Source organism: Cetorhinus maximus, chromosome 9, assembly GCF_964194155.1.
Source record: "Cetorhinus maximus chromosome 9, sCetMax3.hap1.1, whole genome shotgun sequence".
Taxonomy (NCBI): Eukaryota; Metazoa; Chordata; class Chondrichthyes; order Lamniformes; family Cetorhinidae; genus Cetorhinus; species Cetorhinus maximus.
In genome coordinates, this window is record NC_135887.1 from 22662476 (window position 1) to 22687986 (window position 25511).

Below are 25511 nucleotides of genomic sequence, written 5' to 3' on the forward strand. Positions count from 1 at the left end.
CTAAGGTTTGGTGCCCAGAACTGAATGCAGTGCGCCAGAAGACTCCATATGACTAAAGCGTAACCTTTGTATTCCAGTCCCCTTGAGATAAAGGTCAAATATATTAGCCTTGTAATTACCCTGTGAGATACCAACATGCGAATACTTCAAGTGTGTGAATGAAATTTCTTCCACTGTTGTTCTGATGGGGGTATTTAGTTTAAACTAATATCTCCATTCGAATAGCAGAATAAACAATTTCATACAAATATCAGATAATTTTTATGTTCATGCACCATGTGATTTCACACCATTTGTTTGTTCTGCAGTTACCTGGCTGAGGTACCAGAATCCACAACCAGCAATAAAAACAAAATAAAAGTGATTTTTAAAACCATCAATTCATCACTTCACTGAAATTAGTGTTGATGTTTGACACAAAAACCCCCCACAAAAACTGTTTACATGATGACTACATCTTTATTAGGGACATTTTGCTTCTCTAATCTTCTTAACTCTGAGAGTGTGTTTGTACTACCTTTGCCATTCTGAGATTCGTATAAACTGAAAGAACCCAGCAGCTACAGAATTGGATCCATCAGACACTGATATTACCGTGTTTACGTAACTTGGGTTAGAATCAAATTCGCACAGCAAGGGAGGAGCTTTATGCTCCTTGCTATTAAATTTTAAATGTTTTGACAGTGTGTTTTCTCAAAACATCTTAAAAACATTTGTATACGTTTATGAAGTGCCAGGGGCTCAGCATTGTTTAAACCTATATGGACAACACACTGGTGTTACTTCATTAAATGTCAAACACAATAGCAGTGCAATTCTGCCTTCTCTAAGAGATTTGTACAGTTTCTGTCAGGATTAAAAGATGACAATTCAGGCTAATAAGGAAAACTACCACACTTGCAGAATAAATAAGAATAAAGAATGCATTTAACTATGGAACCAGGTCACAAGCTCAGAAGATATTTATGGATGAGGAAGGCCATTCAGCCCACTTTAGTTCATGCATCTAGAGAAAACCCTCTCCACTCCCACACATACCCACCCACCCTACCCCACCACCGCAATGTAGTAACTGTTGTTAAATGATTCCAGGGATTTTCCTCCACTATTTTATCTAGAAGGTTATACCACACTTTGATCATTTTGTGTAAACAAGCAGTTCTAAAATTAGAACTAGTTTAAACCCATGCTCCCTGGCTCTACTTCCACATTCTAACTTAAGTAACATTAGCTTACTCTATACCCTTAATACTCTTATCTTGATATGAGCAATGCCTCAGTGGTAGTACTATTATCTCTGAGCTGAAGGATTTTGGTTCAAAGCCCACACCAGAAATTTGAATTATAATCCAGGCTGATATTTCAGTGCAATATTGAGGCAGTGCTGCACTGTTAGAGATGCCGTCTTTTTGAAGAGACACTCAAGTGAGGTCGCATCTGCCTGCTGAGGTGGATGCAAAAGATCTCATGGCACTTCTGAAAGGGAGGGAAGTTGTACTGGTCATTATTTATTCCTCAATCAATATTACTAAAACAGATTGTGGAAATTTGACTTGGGCAGTTGCATAAAATGAGTGATATCAGATCAGCTGCGCATTATACCCAGCGCCTATAATCAGTTCCATTAAGTGCAATGGAACTAAATATCAGGCACCGTGTTATAACAGACAGCTAATCCGATATTACCTGCCTTTATGCTACTGCTCAAGGCAATTTTCTATCCCATTATCTGGTCATTTATCTTGTGCTATTTATATGACCTTGTTAAGCAAAACAGATAACACCAGTGACAATGGGATGGATTTTACGTGCCCTCGCCAGGCGTGTTTTCGGCAGGGTGACACATAAAATAGGGCGGGTGCCCAGCCCACCACCTTCCCGCGACCCCTGAACTCACCCTCATAACATGGTAGGTGGAAGGTGCTGAAATTGGCAGCCCGCCCACCATATTTAAATAATTAATCAAGGGTCAACTGAGCTTGTGAACAAGCCAATTGACCCCAATAATATCCTGCCCATGCCATAATATGGTTGGCATGGGCAGTCTGGCGGAAGTGGGCAGGCTGTTTCTGTTAAAAAGTTTTTAGCAGTGCAGGAAGAAAGGAGAGGTACTATCTTCGGGGGTGAATTTTGCGCATTGGGGGCAGCCCCCCTAAGATAGTACCCCTCCTTTTTTCCTTACTCGCCTGCTCTCCAAAACCCACGCCCCCACTCCTCTGCCCCTCTCCCTAAGCTGGCCAAACCCTCCCCGCCCAATATCCCGGACTTACTTTACTTTAGGATCCATGGGCCTTCCCCTTGGGACTGGTTGCAGTCTCGGCAGTGCCCACTAATGACATCTTGACACTGCCAGGACTGCTGGAACTGCCCAACTATCCGATTAGTCAGCAGCTCCTGAGGGCAGGGTTTCCTCCCCATTGAGAGGCGGAAGTCCCATTGTCAGCCAATTTAGCCACTTGCAGCGTGTTACGGCTGTGCGCCGGGCTGGCATGGAGCGCGTCTGCTTCTTTTCTTTCCAGGGGAGTGAGCCATTTCCCCTGTAATATGCAGTCCTACATTTCAAGAATACACTATTAGCTGTAAAAGCTGCTACATAAATGCAAGTTCTTTCTGATATACTTCTATGTGATCACCTCTTAGATTGAAAAGCGCAAGTTTCACCAGTTTTTCTTCATAATTAGATTCCTGACACCAGGCATTAAAAAGTAGTAGTTCTCTGCCAAGAATTCAGCTATTTCTCAGTGGCCAAGGCTCTGTGCAGCATTCAAGGTTCCATCTACCACAACACGAAAATGTTTAGTTGCTCCTCGATCACCCCCAACTCCTCATCCCCTTCCCATGGTTCTCATGCCCACATGTCTGTCCCTGGCCTGCTGCAATGTTCCAGTGAAGTCCAACGCAAACTTGAGGAACAGCACCTCATCTTCCGATTAGGCACCTTAAGTCTTGCGGACTTAACATTGAGTTCAACAACTTCAGACCATGAACTCTCTCCTCCAATCCAATTTTTATTTATCTATTTATATTAAATTTTCTTTTCTTTTATTTATTTGTTCACTTTTTTATCCTTTTTCCCCCAAACCCACCCTCCCCCCACAGGACCATCTGTCACTTATTAACACCTTCTGTTATCTTACCTTTATGCCACTATCAGCACCTTCTTTACTCTTTTCTGCTACCATTAATGCTCCTTTTGTCTTGTGTCCATGACATCTTTTTAAATTTCTCCTTAGCTGTCACCTATCTCTGACCTTCTATCTTGTTCCACCTGCTCCCACCCATAAAAGCCATCACATTTCTACTTATCTTTGACTTTATGGGCAGAATCTTCTGTCCGGCGTGCAGGGACCGACACGTAAAATGATGCGCGGTGACGTCGAGCGTGTGTCCCGACGCCACCACGCGTCATTCCGATCTTTCGTTCAGCAGGCACGCACCGGTGTCATCTGCACGCCTGCCGAACTATCAAAGGCCTGGTAAAGCCATTAATAAAACAATTAACCAATTTGACAGGGCTGCCCATCCAACCTTAAGGTTGGCGGGCAGGCGAAGAGCCCAGGTGGCCTTCACATTTTTCATGAAACCTCATCCACGGTTTCATGAAGAGTTTATTAAATGAATAAATATTTTTTAAACATTTGATAAACATGTCCCAGCTCATGTGACGCTGTCTCATGAAGGGACATATGTAAATGATTTTTACCTTTTTTTATTTTAGTTTGAAATTGAAGTTAGTCTCCCTGAGACACCTCCATGCCTCAGGGAGACTTCTGTGCCTTTCGCGCGCATGTTTTGCGCATTAATTGGCCCACCCACATAAAGTGGGCACACAACCAATCACAGGCGGCGATCGGCTCTGCACACGCCCGTGCCTGTTCCCCATCGGCCCGCCCGACGGGGAGAAAATTCTCCCCTGTGACTCTGAAGGAGAGTCATATGGACTCGAAATGTAAACTCTGTTTCTCTCTCCACAGACTCTGCCAGACCTGCTGAGCTTTTCCAACATTTTCTGTTTTTATTTCAGATTTCCAGTATCCGCAGTATTTTGCTTTTATCTTAATGTTTAGTCTTTACCTTCTCTGACTTACACTCTACTGTTTTGGCCATGTACTGCAATATCCAATTGAATTTCAGAATCACTGCTCTGCATTAGTTAAACCTGTTTAGCATTGAATTTACATAAACTGTTAGTTTAGCTCACTTAGCTGATAAGCATTTGGGGTGTGGGGTGATGAATGTGGGTTGGTTACATTCTTTTAGAGTCTGTGGCATTTGGGTATTTGAAATGCAGATAGATCTGATCCCGATGTCATCAGCTAGCATGTGAATCTACCTATACTAAAATATAAAAACATTAGAAATTAAATGATTATCATTCCCATAACAACTCGCTGAGCAAAAATGTTCTCATCTTTCCCTGACACTGCTTTCCAAGTGTAAATGAAATCAGTCAATGTTCCAAAGTCCCTGCACTACAACAGTGACTACATACCAGAAGTACTTAATTGGATATAAAGCGATTTGGGATGTCTTGAGATTGTGAAAGATGCTTTATAAATGCAAGTATTTCTTTTTATAGACAGCCTAGTGGTTCTGAAGAAACCTAAACTGCCACTACATTTTTCTTTAATCACATTGTTCATCCAGAGACAAAGGTCAATTTATAACAGCAGTTTGTAAGTTAGAACAAGCAGTGTCAAGCAGCCACAAAGATAAAGCTGGGTCCCTGCCGTCAGCAGACCAGTTTTATCACTCAGATTATTTGTTCTGCTCAGAGATAAAGATAGGTTTCAGGCCTTATAATGTTTGTACAAGTTGATCAAAGAGAAAATGCGTTCAGGATGCAAACCTGGCTGCCAGTCAGTGACAAAATGGACTGTCTGTGCCCTCTAATACCTGGAGGCAGCTACTGCAGGGAATCAGTGCAGGCCCCACTTAACATTGCAAGTAAATTCCACAGCACCAGAGCAAAAAAGAGGAACTGTATTTGCATAGTTGTGGATAAATTGTTCGAGTGGATTATGTAGATGCAGTGTTCCAAAATGTATGCTTCTGTCAGATTTCTGGAAATGGATGTGAGTGCTAATTGGTGAAAATGGGATAAAGCTGCCCACACAAATTAAACTGCATGTATTATATAGAATATCACAAGCTGAAGAGTGCAACGAGGGTGTTTAGAAGATATTGATAAGCTGTTCAGACTTCAATTTTGTGGCTTCTAATGTCACCTCAATCACTCGGTATATTGAAACGCACTCCAACCTACACAATACCTAATATGCAATCACTCCTTTCTAGCCATCACTCTCTATCATAGGTTTTCAAACTGATGGCTGCAAGCAGATCTCTGGCTTCCAAGATGGCATTGACTTTCTGTCCATCAAGGAATGGGCACAATTCATGCTTCTAAGTAGCAGCTTATGAATTCTGCATCCTTTATTGTTTTTCTCTGCATTTGTCAATAAGCGCATGTAAACATTTGCATAGGATTTCAACTCCCAATATAAAAGTTTGAAAACCATTGTTTTGTATGAAATCTGATGTCAGGCATTCCTTCAAATAAATTGTTTTCCAGCCTATCCATTACCTAGTATCCAACATCTAGATTCACACTGTACCTTAGCCTCCGTCTCTCCACGGTGTAAAGTGTACAGATGATGCACAGCACTCTGTGAAGACGAACATGGATGTGTCAGAATTCGAAACACGTGAAAGTCATGGCCTTGTGTGTCAGTGGTGACCAACAGCATTCCTGAAATATAAACATCAATAACATAAGTTAATAAACCTAACCACTGACATACAAAGGATTAGATCACTTCAACATTGCGTGCACTTTTTAACCAAACCGTTGATATAAAGTTATCAATATGGTTGCATAAAAACAAGGATGTTAAAAAAAGGCTTCATACAGTGACACCACTATCCCTGGACATAATGGAAATTATTGGGTAAATCCCTATAAATCACACCCAGAAATTGCACTGTAGTAGTGTCTGTTATTGATCTTATGCGCAGAACTTGTATTCTGGAGGTTTTCAGGAGACTGCTGTGGTTTTGGTCTTACATTGTTTGCTGCAGTTGGCAGAGACTCTGGAGGTGATTTTCAGCAGCCCATTCAGGAACTAAAGATTCTCCAAAGTGGCAAACATGGGGTCTTGGGCAGAAACGTCAGTTCAGCCTGTTAATTGGCTCCAAGCCAGATGGTTAAGTATGAAAGAAGGCACAGATCTTTTCCTTGATAGCAGGTTTATTCACAGGATGCAGCATTACAGATCTCTGCTTCCCAAATACTAAAATCCAGTCCCCCAGCAGACTCTCTTTATCTGGGCTCGCAGTCCTTAATCAAATAATGCCCAATACCTGGGTTATCGCTCCCACAGACACACACAGAAGAAACTAGAAACAGCAGTTTGATTTGGAAGCTGTTTGAGTTCAGTTGGTTTTGAAGGTAGCTGCCAAGAGAGACCAGAGCAAAGGGGACAGATAGCCAGTCCCAAGCTAAAGAAAAGACACCAAAATCCAGGGGTGTGGAACAGGAGAAAGTCCCAAGAAGACCTTCTAGTCAAAGGATGGACAGGAGCCTGGAAACGGCCCTGTTAAGTGAAGTTAAGATTGAGGCAGAGAAGTGAAGTTAAGAGTGAGGGGCAGAGAAAGGCTCCCAGCTTCAAGATTAAAGCGAGAACTACTTGCAGGACCAGAGAGATGGTTGAAGGTCTGTAACTCTTTGATGTGGGCATGTGAAACAGTGGTGTACTGTTGACGGCTGAGTCAGTGAGAGAGAGAGTGCATAGAAGACAGCTTGAATGCATATGGTGACCCAAGGGAGAGGAACATCAGAAGGAGAGTTCGAAACCTTGGAGGTGAGCCCTTGCAGAAGGTGTCTGAGAGGAAGCGTCAGTTTGGGAGAAAATTCCAAAGCGAGTTCTTGGAGAGTGGAGATTGAAAACCCTCATATGAAAGACGGAGTTCAGTGAGACCGGTTGGCTCACGGTGTGACAAGCATCTGGGGGGAGTTGATGAAAGATCCACAGCATCTGGTTGAGGTGGCATCTGTCACTTGGTTTCAGAGTGTGGTCTGACCACAGGGTGCCATGGGTTTACATGGGCTGTGTAATTACTGTGAACATTAAAGTTTAAGGTAACTTTTGTAACTTGCATTTGTCATGAAGCTATTAATGTATATAATATTTTGGAAAATATTTTTCTTTTAAAATGGAGATTTAGTCTGTTGCTGTGTCTTAATTGGGTGCTTTGATGTGTACTAACTTTGATATGTAAGAGAGATATTGTGCATTTGCATTTTTTGAATAGAGCATTCAAGAAGTGGGGTGAAAACTGATGCCTATCTAGCAGATACCAAGCAATATGTTTACATTACTAATAAAATTGGTACCATGAAAGGGGTTTTATTGTTAGAGAGGTTTAGTTCAGAGGTTGTTGATACAATGAGAATTAACATTCAATGGACAGTGGTAAGTATAACTTCGGCAGTTTTCAGGTGTGCAGAGCAGAGGGAATGTGAGGTCAAAAGGCAGCTGTAAGCCTCCAACTGGCTCCACAGGAACCAAAGTGAAAACAACCTTATTTTGAATTTGTAAGGTAAAAATGCTTTGCCTGGTGTCTGTTTAAGTCTATGGATTGCTGTTGCCTTAATGGAGATTAGTTTGGGAATTTGTTAAAAGTTATGATAGTAATAATTTGTAGCCATGTGTATATATATTTGTAAGTTAATATAATGTTTAATTTAGTTTAATGTAATACCACGAGAACTGGTGGTCTGATTCCTGAATCTAGAGTTGCATCTCAAACATAACACTTAAAATTATAGGTTATGACAGTTGTTTAAAGTTTCCCTCTGGGATTTTTAAATAACTCAGCTGTACCAACTGCATCGGTCATAACATGTTATCCTTACAAATCTGTATATATCTGTAAAGGTATACTTGTGGGTGAAGAAGCATTGTAATATAATTCACCTTTTCTTGTTTAATAAATGTTTTATGCCTTTGTTAAAAGTTCATCAGCTGATTCTGTTCAGTAGCCCCTCTCCAAGTATCTAAACAAACAAATAAGTTAGGATCTATCAAGCTGGGTTCCACCCTGGGATCCGGCTTGTCCAGTGGTAACCTCAGCTGGGATCATAACACATACTTAAATAGTTACAATGCAATAAAAAAAAATTGGTTTTCCACATTTCTTACAGTTCATCATATCACAAGACATTCCCTCTTCTAGGACCTCCAACAATTTCTTGGAGAAAGCTTTTCTCTTTGTAAAACAGTCTGATAATTGGTGACTTGCATGAGCCATTTTATTTTGGAGATATCTTTTCTTTCCAACATTTCCTTTGTACCAGCAAAGTCAATCCTCAACCTCTTCTCAATGACACTCTTTGCTGAATGAACATTATCCCATAGGAAACGGTTATCCACATAACATTTAATGGTCAAACTTTTCTCAGAATGCAGCTTCTGTAGGGTTTCCTTCAGGATATTAGATTAGCATAATGCCATATCAATTGCTTCCATTAGCGCCAGCGTTTCTGCAGCTAGGGTACTTTTAATCATAATTTTTATTTTCTTGGCTTTCCAGGCCAAGGGACAACATTTTCTGTTTTCACCCACCAAAAGTAAGATAAACTCAGCTGTACTCGAATATTCATCTGGATGATTGGCATGCGAAGCGTCACTTAAAACTTCATACCTTTTAGGTCACCCAAGGCTGGAAACTTGAGTATGCATTTCTCCAAATTTAATTTCTTTAATGTTTTAATTGCCCTCAAAACCTGTAACTCAAAACCAAAAACTGACGTGTGTTTCATCATAGCACTGAGATCCAATATGTCATTAACTGGCATCGGGTCTTGTCTGAATGCATAGCCAGTTTAACTGCCCAATCAATCTTCTTAACTGCTGTTTCTTCTTTGCAGGATTATCTTTTTGTGAGGAACTGGCCTGATTTATCAGGATACAATTAACACTTTCTAGGTATGATTGTGATTCAGGGTTACTCCTGATGAATTCTGTTTAATGTCTAACCCTCTATATTTAAAGGCCTTCCGAAGCCTGAGTTTCAATCTTAAATTCCCCTTTTATCATATCTGTAACAAATTGTTCAAATTCCACAGAATCTCCCTGTAGAAAATCATCGACTTGCAACATAAAGATGCCTGCAAGTTTCTCTTTGTGATATCAGCAGAACATTGCTGGGTCTGCTTTCAGGTGAATATAACCTACTTTCAGCAAGACAGGCATAACCAAGAAGTACCATACCCTCAACACATCACCCAATCCATAAACACATTTGTTTAATTTCCACAACTTCCCTTCTATATCACTCGCTTCTTTAGGTGGTTTCAAAAACAGTTCTCTTTCAAACATTTCACTCGGCAAAAATGCGGCTTTTATGTCAAGCGACATTCATTACCGTGAATGTACGGCTAAGAAAACTAAGAAAATCTTCAAGATCACTTTTCCTGCAGTGGGGAAGTCACTCCAATATTTTGATCACCTAGTCTCTCTTTGAAACCCTGAGCAACTAGTCTCCTTTAGCCTCATTTGCCATCAGAAGTACTTTTTCTGTACATATCCACCTATGTGGTAAGGCTGGCTGTCCCCCATCTGGCACTCAGTCCTTAATCAAACAATGCCCATCACCTGTGTATCTTTAACAATATTATCAACCAACCATTAACACAGCCCACATTTAGCGCAAGACACCATCTTGGTAAAAGAGTTGAAAAGTGCACTAGGAACAGCCACCCGCAAGCTCATCAAGGAACTAACTGCCACTTAAAATGTGTACTTGTGCTCATTATTAGCTGCACAACATGTTAGGGAATAGCACTTTTCCTAATGGTCTCTCCAACTTAACGCTATTTAAAGAGATACTCACCATTTCATGTTCACCTGCTGCTGCAGCTGTGAAGAAAATACTGAAACACCTATTCTCTTGGTCCCTGAGCTATCCTACAACAATGAAGCTCTGTGCCAGCCAGAGCACTCCACACATTCAGTGGAAGTGGGTGTGAGGAGCCCACTTATACTCCTCCATGAAAATTATGTCTAAACTGCACTTGAATGGTAAACCTGCAGGTGTCTGTTTTAGCACCTCCAGGCATATTCAAATTATGGTAATTAGCAATTAGGAACAAAGCTGTGTGCTAAATCTGACTTTTCAAACAGGCGTAACCTCATTAGCACAGCACCTATTTAGTCTGTTTTCACCATTTGGCCAAAATCACCTCACTGTTTAAACAGTCTGCTGAGTAAAAATATTGTTTGCTGCAACACATGCAGGATCTGTTAAATAGACTCTGTTGTATGCTGTAAAATAGATTCTGTTTGCTGTGAGTGCAGTCCTATCTCCAACTCATTGGTTGACACAGTGTCAATACTCCATTTAAAAAAATTGTACTGTTTTAATTAAAAATACAAAGAGTCAGTCTTTGAAAGATCAGGAATTTTCCAGAAACTTTCCCTAATCAGCCTGGGTTTTTATTTATTAATTTTCATCTCCTCACCTTGCTGAATAAACAGGAACTCCATATTAATTCCATTTGAATGTCTGTGAGAATATGATTTATGCACAATGCCTGTTATTGGTTTGGAAGTACCTAATCCTCTGAGGCTACTAGAGAGGCCAAAGTTCCATCAGACGTCTTGAAACTGCGTTCAATGCAGGTCATAAAAACTAAAAGGTGAATGTGATTCCCCAGGTTTAATACGGAGAGACAACCAAATCAGCTCACACACTAGCAAGTGTTGTTACCGATCTGACACACAAGGACTGACTTTGATTTCCAGCTCACTCCACAGGAGGGTGACCTCCTTTGAACCTCTTACTTTGAAGCCTCAAACTAACCTGTCTGAGGTAGAAAAGCGAGTGTTATTCCAAAATTTGCCCAATTTCTGCTGCAAATTCATCACAACTCCGAATGAACCCCAGCCCTCAATTCAACTACCCAAAGTAAAGGAATGTTCTTCCAGTCCTGATTTAGTCTGACAGCTCATTATTTCTGTGTAGACCAGAGAAAAGGGACATTCTCGCTTTCTCTGGCACAAATCTGCATCTACACAAAACAAAACCAGATAAGGAATCTACAGAACTAATTTACTAATCAGGATTAGGGGCATCACTAAATAATGATGCAACAATGAGGTTGCCAAGTTCAAACCTGGTCAGGAAAGGATGTGGAATTATGTTTTATTTTGTTGTACACTGACAATTTCTCATAATAAGTAAATGGAGAAAATGGACTTCTTTTGTGCAATCTGCCCTTTAAGCACTTCCAGACCAGTCTAGACAAATGCCATTGCTACGATCCAACATTGACAACCTATGATAACAAGAGAATATGGTTACAATATTTTTCAAAAGTAGGACTTCCATTTATAACATTTTATTACATTTGCAGGATATCACAAAGTATCTCCAACAATGTATCACTCCATCATTTCTGCAATGACATGACAGCCTTGATTATGTGCTAAGCCCACAACCAACCTTTGAAAATATGCATAATTAAAGAGAAGGCTGAAAGGTGACATAATAGAATTCTTTAAAACTATGAAGGGGTTTGACAGAATATTGGACAAGTCGAGAATTAGGAGTCATACCTATACGACAACATATTCACTAATAAATCTAATAAGGAAATGGGGCTGAATTTTTCAGTGAGCGGGTGGGCGCGTGCCCAACCCACTCAAGTGGAAAATGACGCACGATGATGTCGGGCGAGCGTCCTGACATCATCGCGCACTCGCGTGATATTTCGGTCGGTGGGTGCGCACATGAGTTGGCAGTGTGCCCGCCGACAATTAACAACCTATTAAGGCCATTGAAGTATTAATTGAATGCAATTTTTCACTGCCCGTCCAACTTTATGCTTGGCGGGCAGGCAAAAAGGTCGAGCGACCTTTGGATTTTTTATGAAACCTCATTCACGGGTGAGATGAGGTTTCCAACAGGAATTAAAAATAAAATAAAAATTTTGAAATATCGTTTATAACATGTCCCTGCTCATGTGAGGGTCAGTTGAGGGGACATGTTTTTAACGTTTGTAAATTCTTTATTTTTGATTTTAAAAATTTTCAGCTCCCTGAAGCAGCTCTGTGCCTTCAGGGAGCTTTCATTGCAAGCAAACTTCCGCGCTCGCCCTCCTCCCGCCTCCACCCCAGCAGCACTTAGCGTAGCAGCTCGCGTTTCACGCTAGCTGGCTGTTAATTGGCCAGCCAGTGTGAAATCGATGTCGGGGCCTGACTGCCAGTGACAGTCGGCTTCGCGACCGCTCCTGGGCCTACCCGCCCAACAAGGTAAAAATCCTGCTCCATGAGTTTGTTTTTTTCACCCTGAGAGTGCTGAAAATGTGAAATTCGCTACCATATGGAGTGGTTGAGGTAAATATCATAGATGCATTTAAAGCGAGGTTAGATAAGTGAATTTGCCAATTTCAAAACTGGTCAGGGAAGGTTGTAAAAAAAGGAATAGGAGGATATGTTAATAGGATTAGATGAAGCTAGGTGGGAGGATGTTCACATGGAGAGTAAACATCAGTACAAAGCTCTTGGGCAGAATGGCCTGTTTTTGTGGTGTAAATACTATGTAATTCTATGAATTAATAGAAATAAATCTGAAGATCATTAAAATCAATTATTTCAATAAAGAAGATCTTGTTCTGGATTTATTGCTGAGTGTTACTTTAAAGTAGTTTTTCAACTATTTGAATGTTTTAATGTCTGCTGGACAAAATCAGAGCGTTGCATTTATGCAACTCTCAATCATAATGCAAAACAAGACCAAACAGCAACACAGGGACAAGGTGGGCCAGATTTAGCATTTGGAAAAACTTCTGTAATCCAATCCATAAAGTGCAAATCATAATTGTGACAGGTCTCTTTCGCTGTACCAGAAAGAAAAATTCAAGAATCCATAGTTCCCACTGGCACACTTCCTTCTCTAATCTCCCAAAGAGGAGCTATGTACCACTGATACACAGTTGGGGGAGGGGGAATTATGAAACCTGTCAGTGGCAGTTACCAGAAAATGACTGTGTATGTGGCAGACCGTTAGTTCAATGTTGTGATAATCTATGCCAGGGGGCATCTGAAGTATCTGCGCTCCAGTTCCGTTAACCTGGCCCACAAGTTTGAATTTTGTGGAGCTGAGATTTGAATTGACATGTTGTCGCATTAGTGAATAAACCCTAATGGAGAATACTCAGAACTGCTACTGCAGGAGAATTCTCCCCAGTGTCCTGGGCAACATTTATTGCTCAACCAACAACCAACTGAAACAGATGGTCTTGACATTATCACATTTCTGTTTGTGGGAGCTTGCTGCACGCAAATTGACATCTGCATTTCCGACCTTACAACAGTGACTCCACTTCAAAAGTACTTCATTGGCTGTAAAACATTTTGGAATGTCCCAAGATTGAGAAAGGTGTTATATAAATGAAAATTCTTTCTTGGGGAACATTCATTTAAATGTTGCACATGCACCTGCTGCCCTTGTTCTACCTTTGTCCTTCGTTGCAAGGCCCACAGCCAGTGGCGGCTCCCATCCTCATTAAGTGCGGCTCCCAGACTCACCCTTTCCTGTAATCTCGTTCAGTGTCGCATTTGTTTTAATGTCGTTGCCTGCGTGACCGGCCTGGCACCACTTTGCAGCAGCCTCTCATTGCTCCCGGACCTCCAAGTTGTGGCCTACCCCCGACCTCCGGGTTGCAGCCCATACCCCTCCCTGACATCTGAGTTACAGTGGGATCTTGAATGGGAATGCAAGTCCAGGAGAGGGAAGCAGCAAGAGGGTGAGTTAGGGAGTGGGAGGTTCTGCAAGAGGGTGGGTCAGAGAGGGAGAAGAAGGTCAGGGAGGGGGAGAGATCACAATGTGGAAGGTTGGGGAGGAGGATGATCTGCAGCGACCAGGAGGATCAGGGAGCAGGAGGTTCGGGAAGCAGGATTGGTGTCAGGCAGGAGGTAACTTAAGTAGAAAGTTACATTTTTCTTTCAATAAATTTTAAAACATATAAGTTATTTCATTTACCAATGCAGGAATTTAGTAATGTAGAATATTGCAACTTAGGGGGTATAATGTTTTAATATTTGTTTTTTCCTGATAAGGAAGTTCCTACAGAACCTATCTACATTTAACATTGATTCCTATGGGAACCAATGATTCACTTAAAGTTGTTTCACTTAAAGGCATGATTTTCAGGAACGTAACCAAAACTTTAAATAAATACATGTGTATTTATTTTTATGTACAATATGTGATTTTGTTTTAGTTACATGCGTTGCTCTGTAACATTACATCATGAAGGAGTAGTAAGCAATGGTAATTTAGTAAAGTAGTCGATGTGGCTCTCACATTGCAGGTTTTTTGCTAAAATGGTCCTTGCTTAAAAAATCGTGAAAATCACTGTTCAAGATGGTTGAAGTGTGTGTTAGGAAAGTGCTGTCAGAGCGGGCCCTTTGCAAGTTGCTGCAGTGCATTTTGTAGATGATACACACTGCCGCCACTGTGCGCCAGTGGTGGAGAGAGTAATCAGATTCTGTGTTTCCATCCTGAGATTTATGTATCTTTCAGTATTTCTTGACTTAAAAACATGTCATTTCTGCTGCTCTGCAGTATTTCTTTTAATGGTATCACCTTTTTGCTTTAGGCAACTGACAGCATTTTGGAAGTTGGCACAGGATGCCCCAGCAGAGTGTCAATATTTATAGAACCCCAGGAATGCATCAATATTTGCAGGGGGTCTCCAGGAGTGCGTCAATATTTGTAGCGGGTCTCCAAGAGTGTGTCGATATTTTCAGGGGGTCTCCTAGAGCGTGTTGATATCTTCAGGGGGTCTCCAGGAGTGCATCAATATTTGCAGCGGGTCTCCAAGAGTGTATCGATATTTTCAGGGGGTCTCCAAGAGCGTGTCGATATTTTCAGGGGGTCTCCAAGAGTGCGTCGATATTTGCAGCGGGTCTCCAAGAGGGCGTCAATATTTGCAAGTGGTCTCCAGGAGTGCGTCAATATTTGCAAGGGGTCTCCAGGAGTGCGTCAATATTTGCAGGGGGTCTCCAAGAGTATGTCAATTTTTTTTTATTCATTCATGGGATGTGGGCTTCGCTGGCTGGGCCAGCATTTATTGCCCATCCCTAGTTGTCCTTGAGAAGGTGGTGGTGAGCTGCCTTCTTGAACCGCTGGAGTCCATGTGGTGTAGGTACATCCACAGTGCTGTTAGGGATAGAGTTCCAGGATTTTGACCCAGAGGGTCAAAATTTTGCACAGGGTCTCCAAGCGTGCGTCAATACTTGCAAGGGGTCACCAAGAGGGCGTCAATATTTGCAAGTGGTCTCCAGGAGTGCGTCAATATTTGCAAGGGGTCTCCAGGAGTGCGTCAATATTTGCAAGGGGTCTCCAGGAGAATGTCAATATTTGCAGGGGCTCTCCAGGACTGTGTCAATATTTGCAGGGGGTCTCCAGGAGTGCGGTAATATGTGCAGAGGGTCCCAGTAGTGTGTTAGTTTTTACAGGGGAATCCTGGGATTGTCATTAACTGATGTTCTGATTGCTGAATTTCAGTGTACGTGTCCAAACTAATGAAGTCATTGAAACGAGGAAACAACGTATGATCTGGTAATTGTTTCCCTTTAAAATATTGCACTTTGTGGATGTTCAGCATGCTTCTGGTCCTTTTGAAGTGAGTTCTAAAGCAAGCTATTTTTTCTGAAGCCCCTGACTTTACAGTGCTGCTAACACAACACACGTGCTATCAATGAAGGGCTGTTTATAATCATCTTTTCTTTGCAAAACTGTAGCACTAAGGGTGCGGCTGGTGCAAGTCTGATTAGTAATGGGTGCTTTGTTGTTCAGCTTATCTAATATAAAAAGCGGGTTAGTCACACCAGAAGAAAAAGTCCGCAGATTGCTATCTTTTGCAAAAACAGCTAATTGGTTTCAATCACTGGAAACGTGTTTTGACTGAAAGAGCAATAGCTTACTTCACTCCAATTTACAGTTTCCCGTTTTTCACACCAATTATTTAAGGCAAAAAAAACTACTTTGAGGAAAAGGGGAGGGAAGAAAGTAATACTGAGATCATCCGTGTAAAAAAGGGGAAGAGGTGGTATAGAATTAGAAAGTGCTATTTATGCTGTAGTAGAGTCTGTAAACAGCAAGCCAGACACTGGACGAGCCAAAAACTAACCCACGCCCCGATGAGGTGCCAAGCCACAAAAAGCATTTGCGTCACGAGGGAATAGACGGAAGAGAAGGGTTTCTAATTATAGGCTCTGGAAGCGGAAACACAGAGTGATTGGAAGTTTAAGCGCTGTGGTGTGTTTATCTGGGTGTTTCCTCTCTAGCCTGGGTTTGATAGATGAGGGCTGGCCTACAGGGTGGGATGGAAACGTTGGTGGCACAAAGTGTTCCCCCAGAAGCTGGTGATGACTGGAGTGTCTCGCTCAGGTTTTTGTGGCCTTGCACTAATGTGTAGTTTTGAACTAAATGAGTGAGTAACAGAAAACTTGAAAGGAACTTTTATTTATGTTACTGGCCACACAGGCTGGATTTTTGAGAGTACAGTGAAAAACTGTTAGCCACATAATATCAATGAAATGTAATTTCAGACAACATAAGTGTTATGTGATTTAAGATTTCATTATGATAGGCTACACATTTGACGTATATAAGTGAGTTCAGCTGTTTACTTTAAAAAAACATTTTTAAAGCCTTGAAATTTCCCCTGTTGATTATTCCACTCTCTCCCAGATGGTCACATTAATATCATTAATTTAGGCAAAATTTCAATTTTTTTACTGACATTCAGTAGCTGAGGGTGTAAGTCCAGTTTCAATCCCTGATGTACACTCAGTAAGCCAGGAGAGGGTTAAAATATGCAATCATTTGCCTCAGTGCCCTGGGCCATGGAGACGAAACCCAGCAAGGATTCGTGCTCCCGATTGCTACCCCATGATCAAAACTAAATGAGGCTAGAATTAAGCTCACCTGTGATTTGCCTTGCAGTTTTTTTTGAAAAAATATACTTTATTCAAAAAGAAATATCAAAAAGCACATTTCAAATTATCAAAACAAAGTGCAATAAACAACCAACTTTTTCCACAGAGTATGTTGCACTTTGAGGTGCCTTAAAACAATTGTATTAGCTATATACTTTCAAGAACAAGCTTACATCCTGAGGGGCCCTACACCATTACCAGCCCCTCGGTGTATTATGGCTTAATGATCTTACACACTGGTCTTTACCCATTGCACCTTCGCAGTGACTGCGCCAAACTTGAATGCATCCCTCAGCATGTAGACCTGGACCTTGGAATGTGCCAGTCTGCAACACTCAGTCAGGGACAAGTCTGTGCACTGGAAGACCAACAGGTTTCGGGCAGACCAAAGAATGTCTTTTGCTGAGTTGATGATCCTCCAACTGCAGTTGATGTTTGTCTCAGTGTACATCCCTGGGAACAGATCGTAGAACACAGAGGGCAGAATTTTGCCATCGGCGAGCAGGGGCGGGGCCCGCTCACCAATGCATAAAATGATGCGGGATGACGTTGGGCGGAACCCCCGACGTCATCCCACCCCATTTAAAGTTTCAGGAAGGCGGGCCCGCAGCAAAATCAGCTGTGGGCCTGCCGACCTGTCAATGACCAATTGAGGCCATTGACAGGCTCATTTAAACAATTAAAGGACCTGCCCAGCCAACCTTAAGGTTGGCGGGCAGGCCAGGAGCCCCAGGGGCAAATAGAAAAAACATGAAACCTCATCCCGCCGCTGGATGAGGTTTCATGCAGGGTTTCAAAAAAATTTTAATAAAGTTATTATGTAAATTATGAACATGTCCCATCTCATGTGACATTGTCACAAGAGGGGGACATGTTAGGGAATTTTTTTTTTCTACTTCTAATACTTTTCAACGTGGAAACGATCTCCCTGAGGCAGCACTTAGCCTCAGGGAGATGTGCACTCTTTCGTGCGCATGCGCGAAAGAGCGCACTCTCGCTTTTGGGGAACCCCCCCCCCGCCCGCACAGGAAGCGCATAGCGCTTCCCGCCAGACATCACGCTGGGCGGGCCTTAATTGGCCCGCCCACGTAAAATGGCGACGGGGCCTGCTTCTCCAGTGGGGATCGGCTCCCCACCCGCCGGAGATTGGGTTGGGCCTGCCCGACAGGCAGAAAATTCTGCCCAAGATCCTGCGTCACGGAGCTGTTCGGGATGAAACTTGACAAAAACTACTGCATCCCTCTTCAGACCTGCTTTGCAAAGGCACATTCCAGAAGGTTGGGTGCGATCATCACTTCCCCACCGCAGCTGCTTCGAGGGCAGCGAGCAGTGGCACAGGGACTTCGGGCGTGCATGAAGGATCTGACAGCGAGTGCCCTTCTCACCACCATCTAGGTCTTGGTGCTTGTTTGAAAGTTCTGGCGAAGAGGCATTCTGCCAAATGAATTTGACCATCTGCTCAGGGAACCATTCAACAGGATCCACCGTGTCCCTTTCCTGCAGAGCCTCGAGAATGTAACATGCAGACCACTGCCTGATGGACTTGTGGCCAAAGGTGTTTCTCAACACAAACTTTTCCACGAGGGAAGAGGTGATACGGCACGGTCCAACTACTTGGGAGCGTTCCGCAGCAGCATGGCCAGACCTATCCTTCGCAACACCGAAGTTGGACAGCCTGTAAACAGTTACATAAAAAATAGATACTTGGATGAAATACCAGAGAATAGCTGGTGTTGATGGAACCATACCCCAAACAGGTAAGTCTTAGGAGAGGAAGTGCACAGAGGAGAAAAGCATTAAAAATAACGATGGCTGGACATTTTATAAAGTATTAAAAACAAAGATGGCTGGACATTTATTTGTAAGAACGCCTCTCGGCACACTGCTATGACAATACTGAAACCGTAAAGTTCCACTGATGCACCATTTATGGTTTATGTTGCACCGGTCTGAGTTCCCAAACAAATTGACTTGGATTCAGCACTTGCCTACCTGCAGGGATTTCTGCAAATTATATACGTTTTTTTCCAAAAGCACACAGATTTTGGAAGAAAAATGAGGAGAGCTGTTATTCCAATGCAAAGATAGAGAGGAAGCGCATCCTGGTGTTCTACAGCAAGGCCATGAACAAATCCAAGTGCTTTTATAAATAAGGACGTTAAAGGGTGTGTGAAATGGAACAGTGGGGGATATATATCCTCCATGTGGATGTGACTAAACTGCACCAGAACACCAATTTTCAAACTCTTTCGAGTTATCAACAGTCACAGATTGCAACTCTTTCGAGTACAATCACAGTTCTTGGTTTTCCGGGAGTGGGACATGAACCCACAACCCTCTGATTCAAAGGCGAGGGTGCTATGAACTGAGCCACAGCTGACACCTCACCCGTAGGGCCCACTGGGGAAGTGGTAATTGCGAGTTAATGAAATCATAACAGGGGTTAACTAGTTATAGCTATTCATTTACAATTTAGCTAGAAGATTTTAATAGTTCAAATCAGCATAATTTTAATCTTCTGAGCACACAAGAAAAAAAACCCCTGGGAAATTATGAAGGAAATAAGGTAGAAATATTTGCAAGATAAGTTTAATAACGTAATCATGATTTGGCAAAACAAATAAATCCAGACAACTTTTATTCCTTGCTGAGGTAAGTTCTGTGGGCACTGGGACACCTTTGGTAAGTGGCTATACCTCGTGTTGCATAGTCTAGACAATGAGTGGAAGGCACCATAGCTGGGACTGTCATCCCAATGTGCACACACAATATAGTTTCCAGCAAGTGACTCGATAGCAATTAGGATTCCTCCTTTTTCTTTCCCTGAAGCTCAGTGGCTCTATGGCCAATTACAATTAGGGGGAGATGGTGGTGTAGTGGCGGATTAGTAATGCAGAGATCCAGACTACTGCTCTGGGAACATGGTCCCACCACAGCAGCTGGTGCAATTCAAATTCCATCAATAACATATCTGGAATTGAAAGCTAGCCTCAGTAATGGTGACCATGAAATGATCACTGATTGTCGTAAAGGCCCATCTGGTTCACTAATGTCCTTGAGGTAAGGAAATCTGCTGTTGTTACCTTCTCTGGCCAATAGGTGACTCCAGATCCACAACAATGTGGTTGACTCTTAATTCCCTCTGAAATGGCCTAATAAACCACTCAGCTCAAGGGCAATTAGGGATGGGCAACAAATGCTGGCCCTGCTGGTGAAGCCCACATCCCATCAAGAGAACAAAAAAAAATCCAGCTGCAGCCCCAACTGAAATCAGCTAATTGCAGTAAATGAGGATAAAAGCTGGTCTTTATGACTCAATTATATTATTTCGTTCTATTGCTAGTCCAGAAAGCCGGTTGGTGAAGGACAGAACTGCAGCCAATCTTTACACACATTTATATTTATTTACAATTTCACACTTTACAAGCATAGACCTCCTAACCTAACCGCCACAGTTTTAGTCTGCCTCTCCTTAATCTCTATCACCTGCATACAATTAAAAAGTTAATATACAATTAACACATTTGCCCAACAGATCTATTCCAGTGTTCAGCTGTGGCTCAGTTCATAGCACCCTTGCCTTTGAATCAGAGGGTTGTGGGTTCATGTCCCACTCCCGGAAACCAAGAACTGTGATTGTACTCGAAAAAAAGAGTTGCAATCTGTGACTGTTGATAACTCGAAAGAGTATCCTCCTTCCACCTTACTTCATCTAACCCTATCAACAGATCCACATTTCTAACTTTTCCCAGTTCTGATGAAAGGTCATCAATCTGAAATGTTAACTTTTTTTTGTTCTCCAAATATGTTGCCATACCTGCTGAGTATTTACTGCATTTTCTGTTTTTATTTTGCCCCTATTAGCATATCCTTCTATTCCTTCTTCCTCCAGCTTCTCCTTAAATTTATAAATGTTTTTTATTTCAGTTACTCAACGTAGGAGCAAGTTCCACATTCTAACCACTCTGAGTAGAGAACCCTCACTGGATTTATTAGGTGACTATCTTATATTTATGACCATTGGTTTCAGATTTCTCCACAAATGAAAATTCTTTTCTGTCTACCCTATCAAATGCCTTCATAAATTTAATTACTTCTGTTGGGTCACCCCTCAACCTTCTCTTTTCTAGGACAAAGAGCTCCAGTCTGTTCAGTCTTTCCTGATGGTTGTAACCTCTTGGTAATGGTATCATTCTTGTAATTTTTTTGTATCATCTCTTGTGCCTCTATATCTTTTTGGTAACATAGAAAAACTGTACAATTCACCAAGGCTCCTTCGACAGCACCTTCCAAACCCACAACCTCTACCATCCAGAAGGACAAGAGCAGCAGACAGATGGGAGCACCACCACCTGGAAGTTCCCCTCCAAGTCACTCACCATCCTGACTTGGAAATATATTGCCGTCCCTTCACTGTCGCTGGGTCAAAATCCTGGAACTCCCTTCCTAACAGCACTGTGGGTGTATCTACATCACGTGGACTGCAGTGGTTCAAGAAGGCAGCTCACCACCACCTTCCCAAGGGCAACTAGGGACAGCAATAAATGCTGGCCCAGCCAGCGAAGCCCAAATGCCATGAATGAATAAAAAAAAAGGACTCAGGATGTGGTCTAACCAAGGTGCTATATAAGTTTTAACATCTCTGCTTCTCAGTTTTATTCCCTGGTATCCCACCACTCAGTGTACTTATCTAATAAGCCATCAGGGGAGAGTATACCTTTTTAAAAAATAAAGAAAACTCTTCCCTTGGCCATAGGTATCATGCCATCTCCAGTCAAAGCAGCACCAGTGCAGGAATGTGTGCACTGTGCTGCACTGTGGCCTGACTTATGTGATAGGATTGTGGAGCCACTATTGTTATGTGAGGTTAAAATGCTGAAGATTCAAGCTTGTGTGTCAGCAGTGAATCAGTTGAAATATAGTCACTCCTAATGAGTGTGCAAAATATGTGGGGCTTGTCGGGAGAAAAGTCCTGTGAGTGAGACAGTTTCTGTCCATCTACTCTATCAACTCTATTTCCTCTGGTGGGGAACTCCAGAACATGGTGGAGAATCTTAAAATGAGAGCCAAGCCGTTCACGGGGTGATATCAGGAAGCACAAAGGATAGTGGAAATCTGGAACACTCTCCCCCGAAAGGCTGTGGATGCTGGAGGTCAATAAGACTTTCAGGACTGGAATCATTCTACAGGCAGTGATTCCAGATAGGCTGGACAAATCTCCCTGTCAAGTAACAATAGTTCTTTCTATGGCAATAGTCCACAAGTCTCCACTATGCCAAGGGTATTAAGGGATACAGAACAAAGGAGGGTAGATGAAGTTAAGACATAGCGCTTCACCTCAAAATGAATGGCAAACAGGTTCAAGGGTTTAAAAGGCTTTCACCTGTTTCTAAGTCCTTAAAATCTAGAGCAAAGTCAATTCATGCTGGGAAGCTCTTGAGGAGCAGGGGCTGGTTCCAGATTCAACACCAGCAAAGCCTAAGTGTGGACTGCTTAAGTGTCCCATTGCCTTACACAAAAAAATATAAAAGAAGTGGGAAAGGGAAGAAATTATGAAATAGCTGATGAAAAAATATGTTGTATTCACACCTGGGTACAATTTGACATTGACGGAAAACTGTAACTGGATACTTTTGTAGGACAATTGAGTTGGGGTTGTTCATGGAATACCAAGTCCATGTGAAAATTATTCCATGTTAAAATTCAGTGTTAGAGAAAATTGAATGTAAGAGAAATTACTCTACCACAGCCACAAAAATAAAAAGCAGGGTACCTGGGAGTAATTACAAGGCTGTAATCACATAGAGAGGTTCAGATGATCTAACAAAAAAACCATGAAAGTGAAGCTGGGATTGCTTACGAGCACCATCATAACCCATCAGTTAGATCACAGCCTTCTAATCACTCCCATGGCACATATTATTATTATATATTGTGAAGTGCACAAGGGTGCTTTTATTTCATGCTAGGTCCTATTTTTGTCAGTAGTAGTTTCTTTTATGCCATTGCACTTGGTTGCAATGATGTCAGTGCCCCGACCAGGCAACACCTTGGGCAGACTTTTTCCATCGGCGAGCTGGGGGTGGGGCCCGCTCGCCGACGCGGGATGACGTCGGGGGGAACCCCCGATGTCATCCCGCCCCATTTAAATATTCAGGAAGGCATGGGGACAGCACGATCAGCTGTCCAGCCACTGACCTGTCAATGGCCAATTGTGGCCATTGACAGGGTAGTTAAATCAATTAAAGGCCCTGCCCGTCCAACCTTAAGGTTGGCGGGCAGGCCAGGAGCCCCAGCGGGCTTCTCAAAAAACGTGAAACCTCATCCACCGGCGGGATGAGGTTTCATGTCGGTTTTTAAAATCTTTAATAAAGTTTCTGTGATATTTATTAACATGTCCCATCTCGTGTGACATTGTCACATGAGGGGGACATGTTAATCATTTTTTTATTTTTCTATTTTTACACTTTCAATAACTGCCAGCGATCTCCCTGAGGCAGCACCTAGTCTCAGGGAGATGTGCGCTCTTTCACATGCATGTGCGAAAGAGCGCACTCTGACAGTTGGGGATTCCCCCCCCTCCGCCCGCACAGGAAGTTGGGTGGCCCACTGGACAGGCCTTAATTTGCCCACCCACTTAAAATGGTGCCCGCCGCCGAGCTGGTGGGGCCCGCCCGCCCATCAAGGGCAAAATTCTGCCCCTTGAATATTGCATTCATTTTTGGTCACCAAAACAAAGAACACATCCAAGACTCAGGGGATAGAGAGAAGCCACAAATCTCATCCTTGATGTTTAAATAACTCATTTGTGAGGCTGGGCTACAAAAATTCGTTCTCCTTAGTCTCAAGTAGAACAAAATCATAGATAATCTTATTCAAATACAGAGAATACAAAATGGAGTACAAAGGGTAAATCCAGAGCACTCTTGCAAGCTAAGGAGTCATTATACAAACTGGGGAGAGGCAAGGTAGGTACAGTTTTCTAGAAGGATATTTTCACTTGAAGAATAATGAATAGCTGGAATGCCCCCATGGTATGATAGAAGAAGCGTAAACAGGCAGTGATTCAGGCTGGACAAGTATCCCTGTCAAGTAGCAATGGTTATTTCTAATGGTAATAGTCCATAAGCCTCCATTATGTCAAGTGGCCAGCATCAACTGTATGTGTCATTGTAATGACATCTCCTCTGCAGAATTACAACCAGGTCACAATCATCACAGTTTTATCAAATCAGAATCCTGATGAATCTAAGTGTCATTGGCTTTAGGAGTCAAATTTCTGACTGCATGCTACTGGTGGTAAGACTCACCTATTAGTCACATGTAAGTCACATATGTTAGGAATCCATCGGCATTACCTGTGCAAAGATCAGTTCCGGGACCACTGTCATTCATAATTTATATTAATGATTTAGACTTTGGAATCAAAAACATAGGGGAGGGCTTTTCCCTCATCAGGTGTACTTGGCGGGGGGCAGTTGGGAAGCTGACCGCCGCCTGCGATCGGAGCCGGACCGCAATTTCATGCTGGATAGGCCTTAACACAAGGGGCAGTGCTCAGCGTTGCCTCTGTGGGGGGTGGGAAGAGGGCAAGTGCAAACTTTGCACATGCGCACGGGTGTGCGTTGGAAAAGCTCCCCGAGGCACAGAACTGCCTCAGGGAAATGAACAGTCTAAAACATCAAAAGTAAAGATTTTAAAAATGTTATAAAACATGTCCCCTCATGTTGTCACATGAGCAAGGACAGGTTATAAGTGAAATTTAAAAATTTTTATTTTATTTTTATTTGCTGTTAGAAACCTCATCCCTCCCATGGATGAGGTTTCCTAAAAAATGCAAAGGCTGCTTAGCCTTTTCGCCCTTTCAATTACCTTTTTAATGGCCTTAATAGGCCTTATAATTGTCGGCGAACGCACTGCCAACTCTGGCGCGTGCCTGCCAACTGAAATATCGCGCGAGTGCACAATGCTGTCGGGACGCTCGCCCGATGTCATTGCGCGTCATTTTACACTCAGCCGGCTTGGGCGCACACCCGCCTGACAAGCTAAAAATTCTGGCCATAGTTTCTAAATTTGCAAATGGCGCCAAATTTGAGGGGGAGGGAGAAATAGTAATTGCTGAGGAGAATAGCATATTAACAAACTTGCAGAATAGGTATATAATTGGCAAATGAATTTCAACATAAATAAATGTGAGGTACTACATTTTGGTAAGACAAATAAGGAGGTTCCTTAAAAATTATGAATCTAAATGGGGTAGAGGAGCAAAGGGATCTGTTAGTACAAATACAAAAATCATTGTAAGTAGCAACACAGGTTAACAAGGTCATTAAAAAACAAGTACTAGAGTTTATTCTTGAAGGATAGAATTGAAAGCAAAAAAGTTATGCTAAATTTGTGTTGATCACACCTGGAGCAGTGCGCACAATTCTGGTCACCATATTATAAAATAATGATTTAGAGGCACCGGAGAAGGTAAAAAAAACAAAATTACAA

At 42.3% G+C, this 25511-nt stretch overlaps 1 protein-coding gene across 6 annotated transcripts in view; it reads right to left on the reverse strand.

The window, feature by feature from the left end:
* bcas3 (BCAS3 microtubule associated cell migration factor) overlaps positions 1-25511 on the reverse strand; it is a 1018944-nt gene that overhangs the window by 632787 nt on the left and 360646 nt on the right. For all 6 annotated transcript variants that reach the window (XM_078548265.1, XM_078548260.1, XM_078548263.1 and 3 more), the window contains one exon: positions 5619-5752. In XM_078548265.1, the coding sequence (XP_078404391.1) occupies positions 5619-5752 (134 nt within the window). The remainder of the gene's footprint in view (positions 1-5618; positions 5753-25511) is intronic.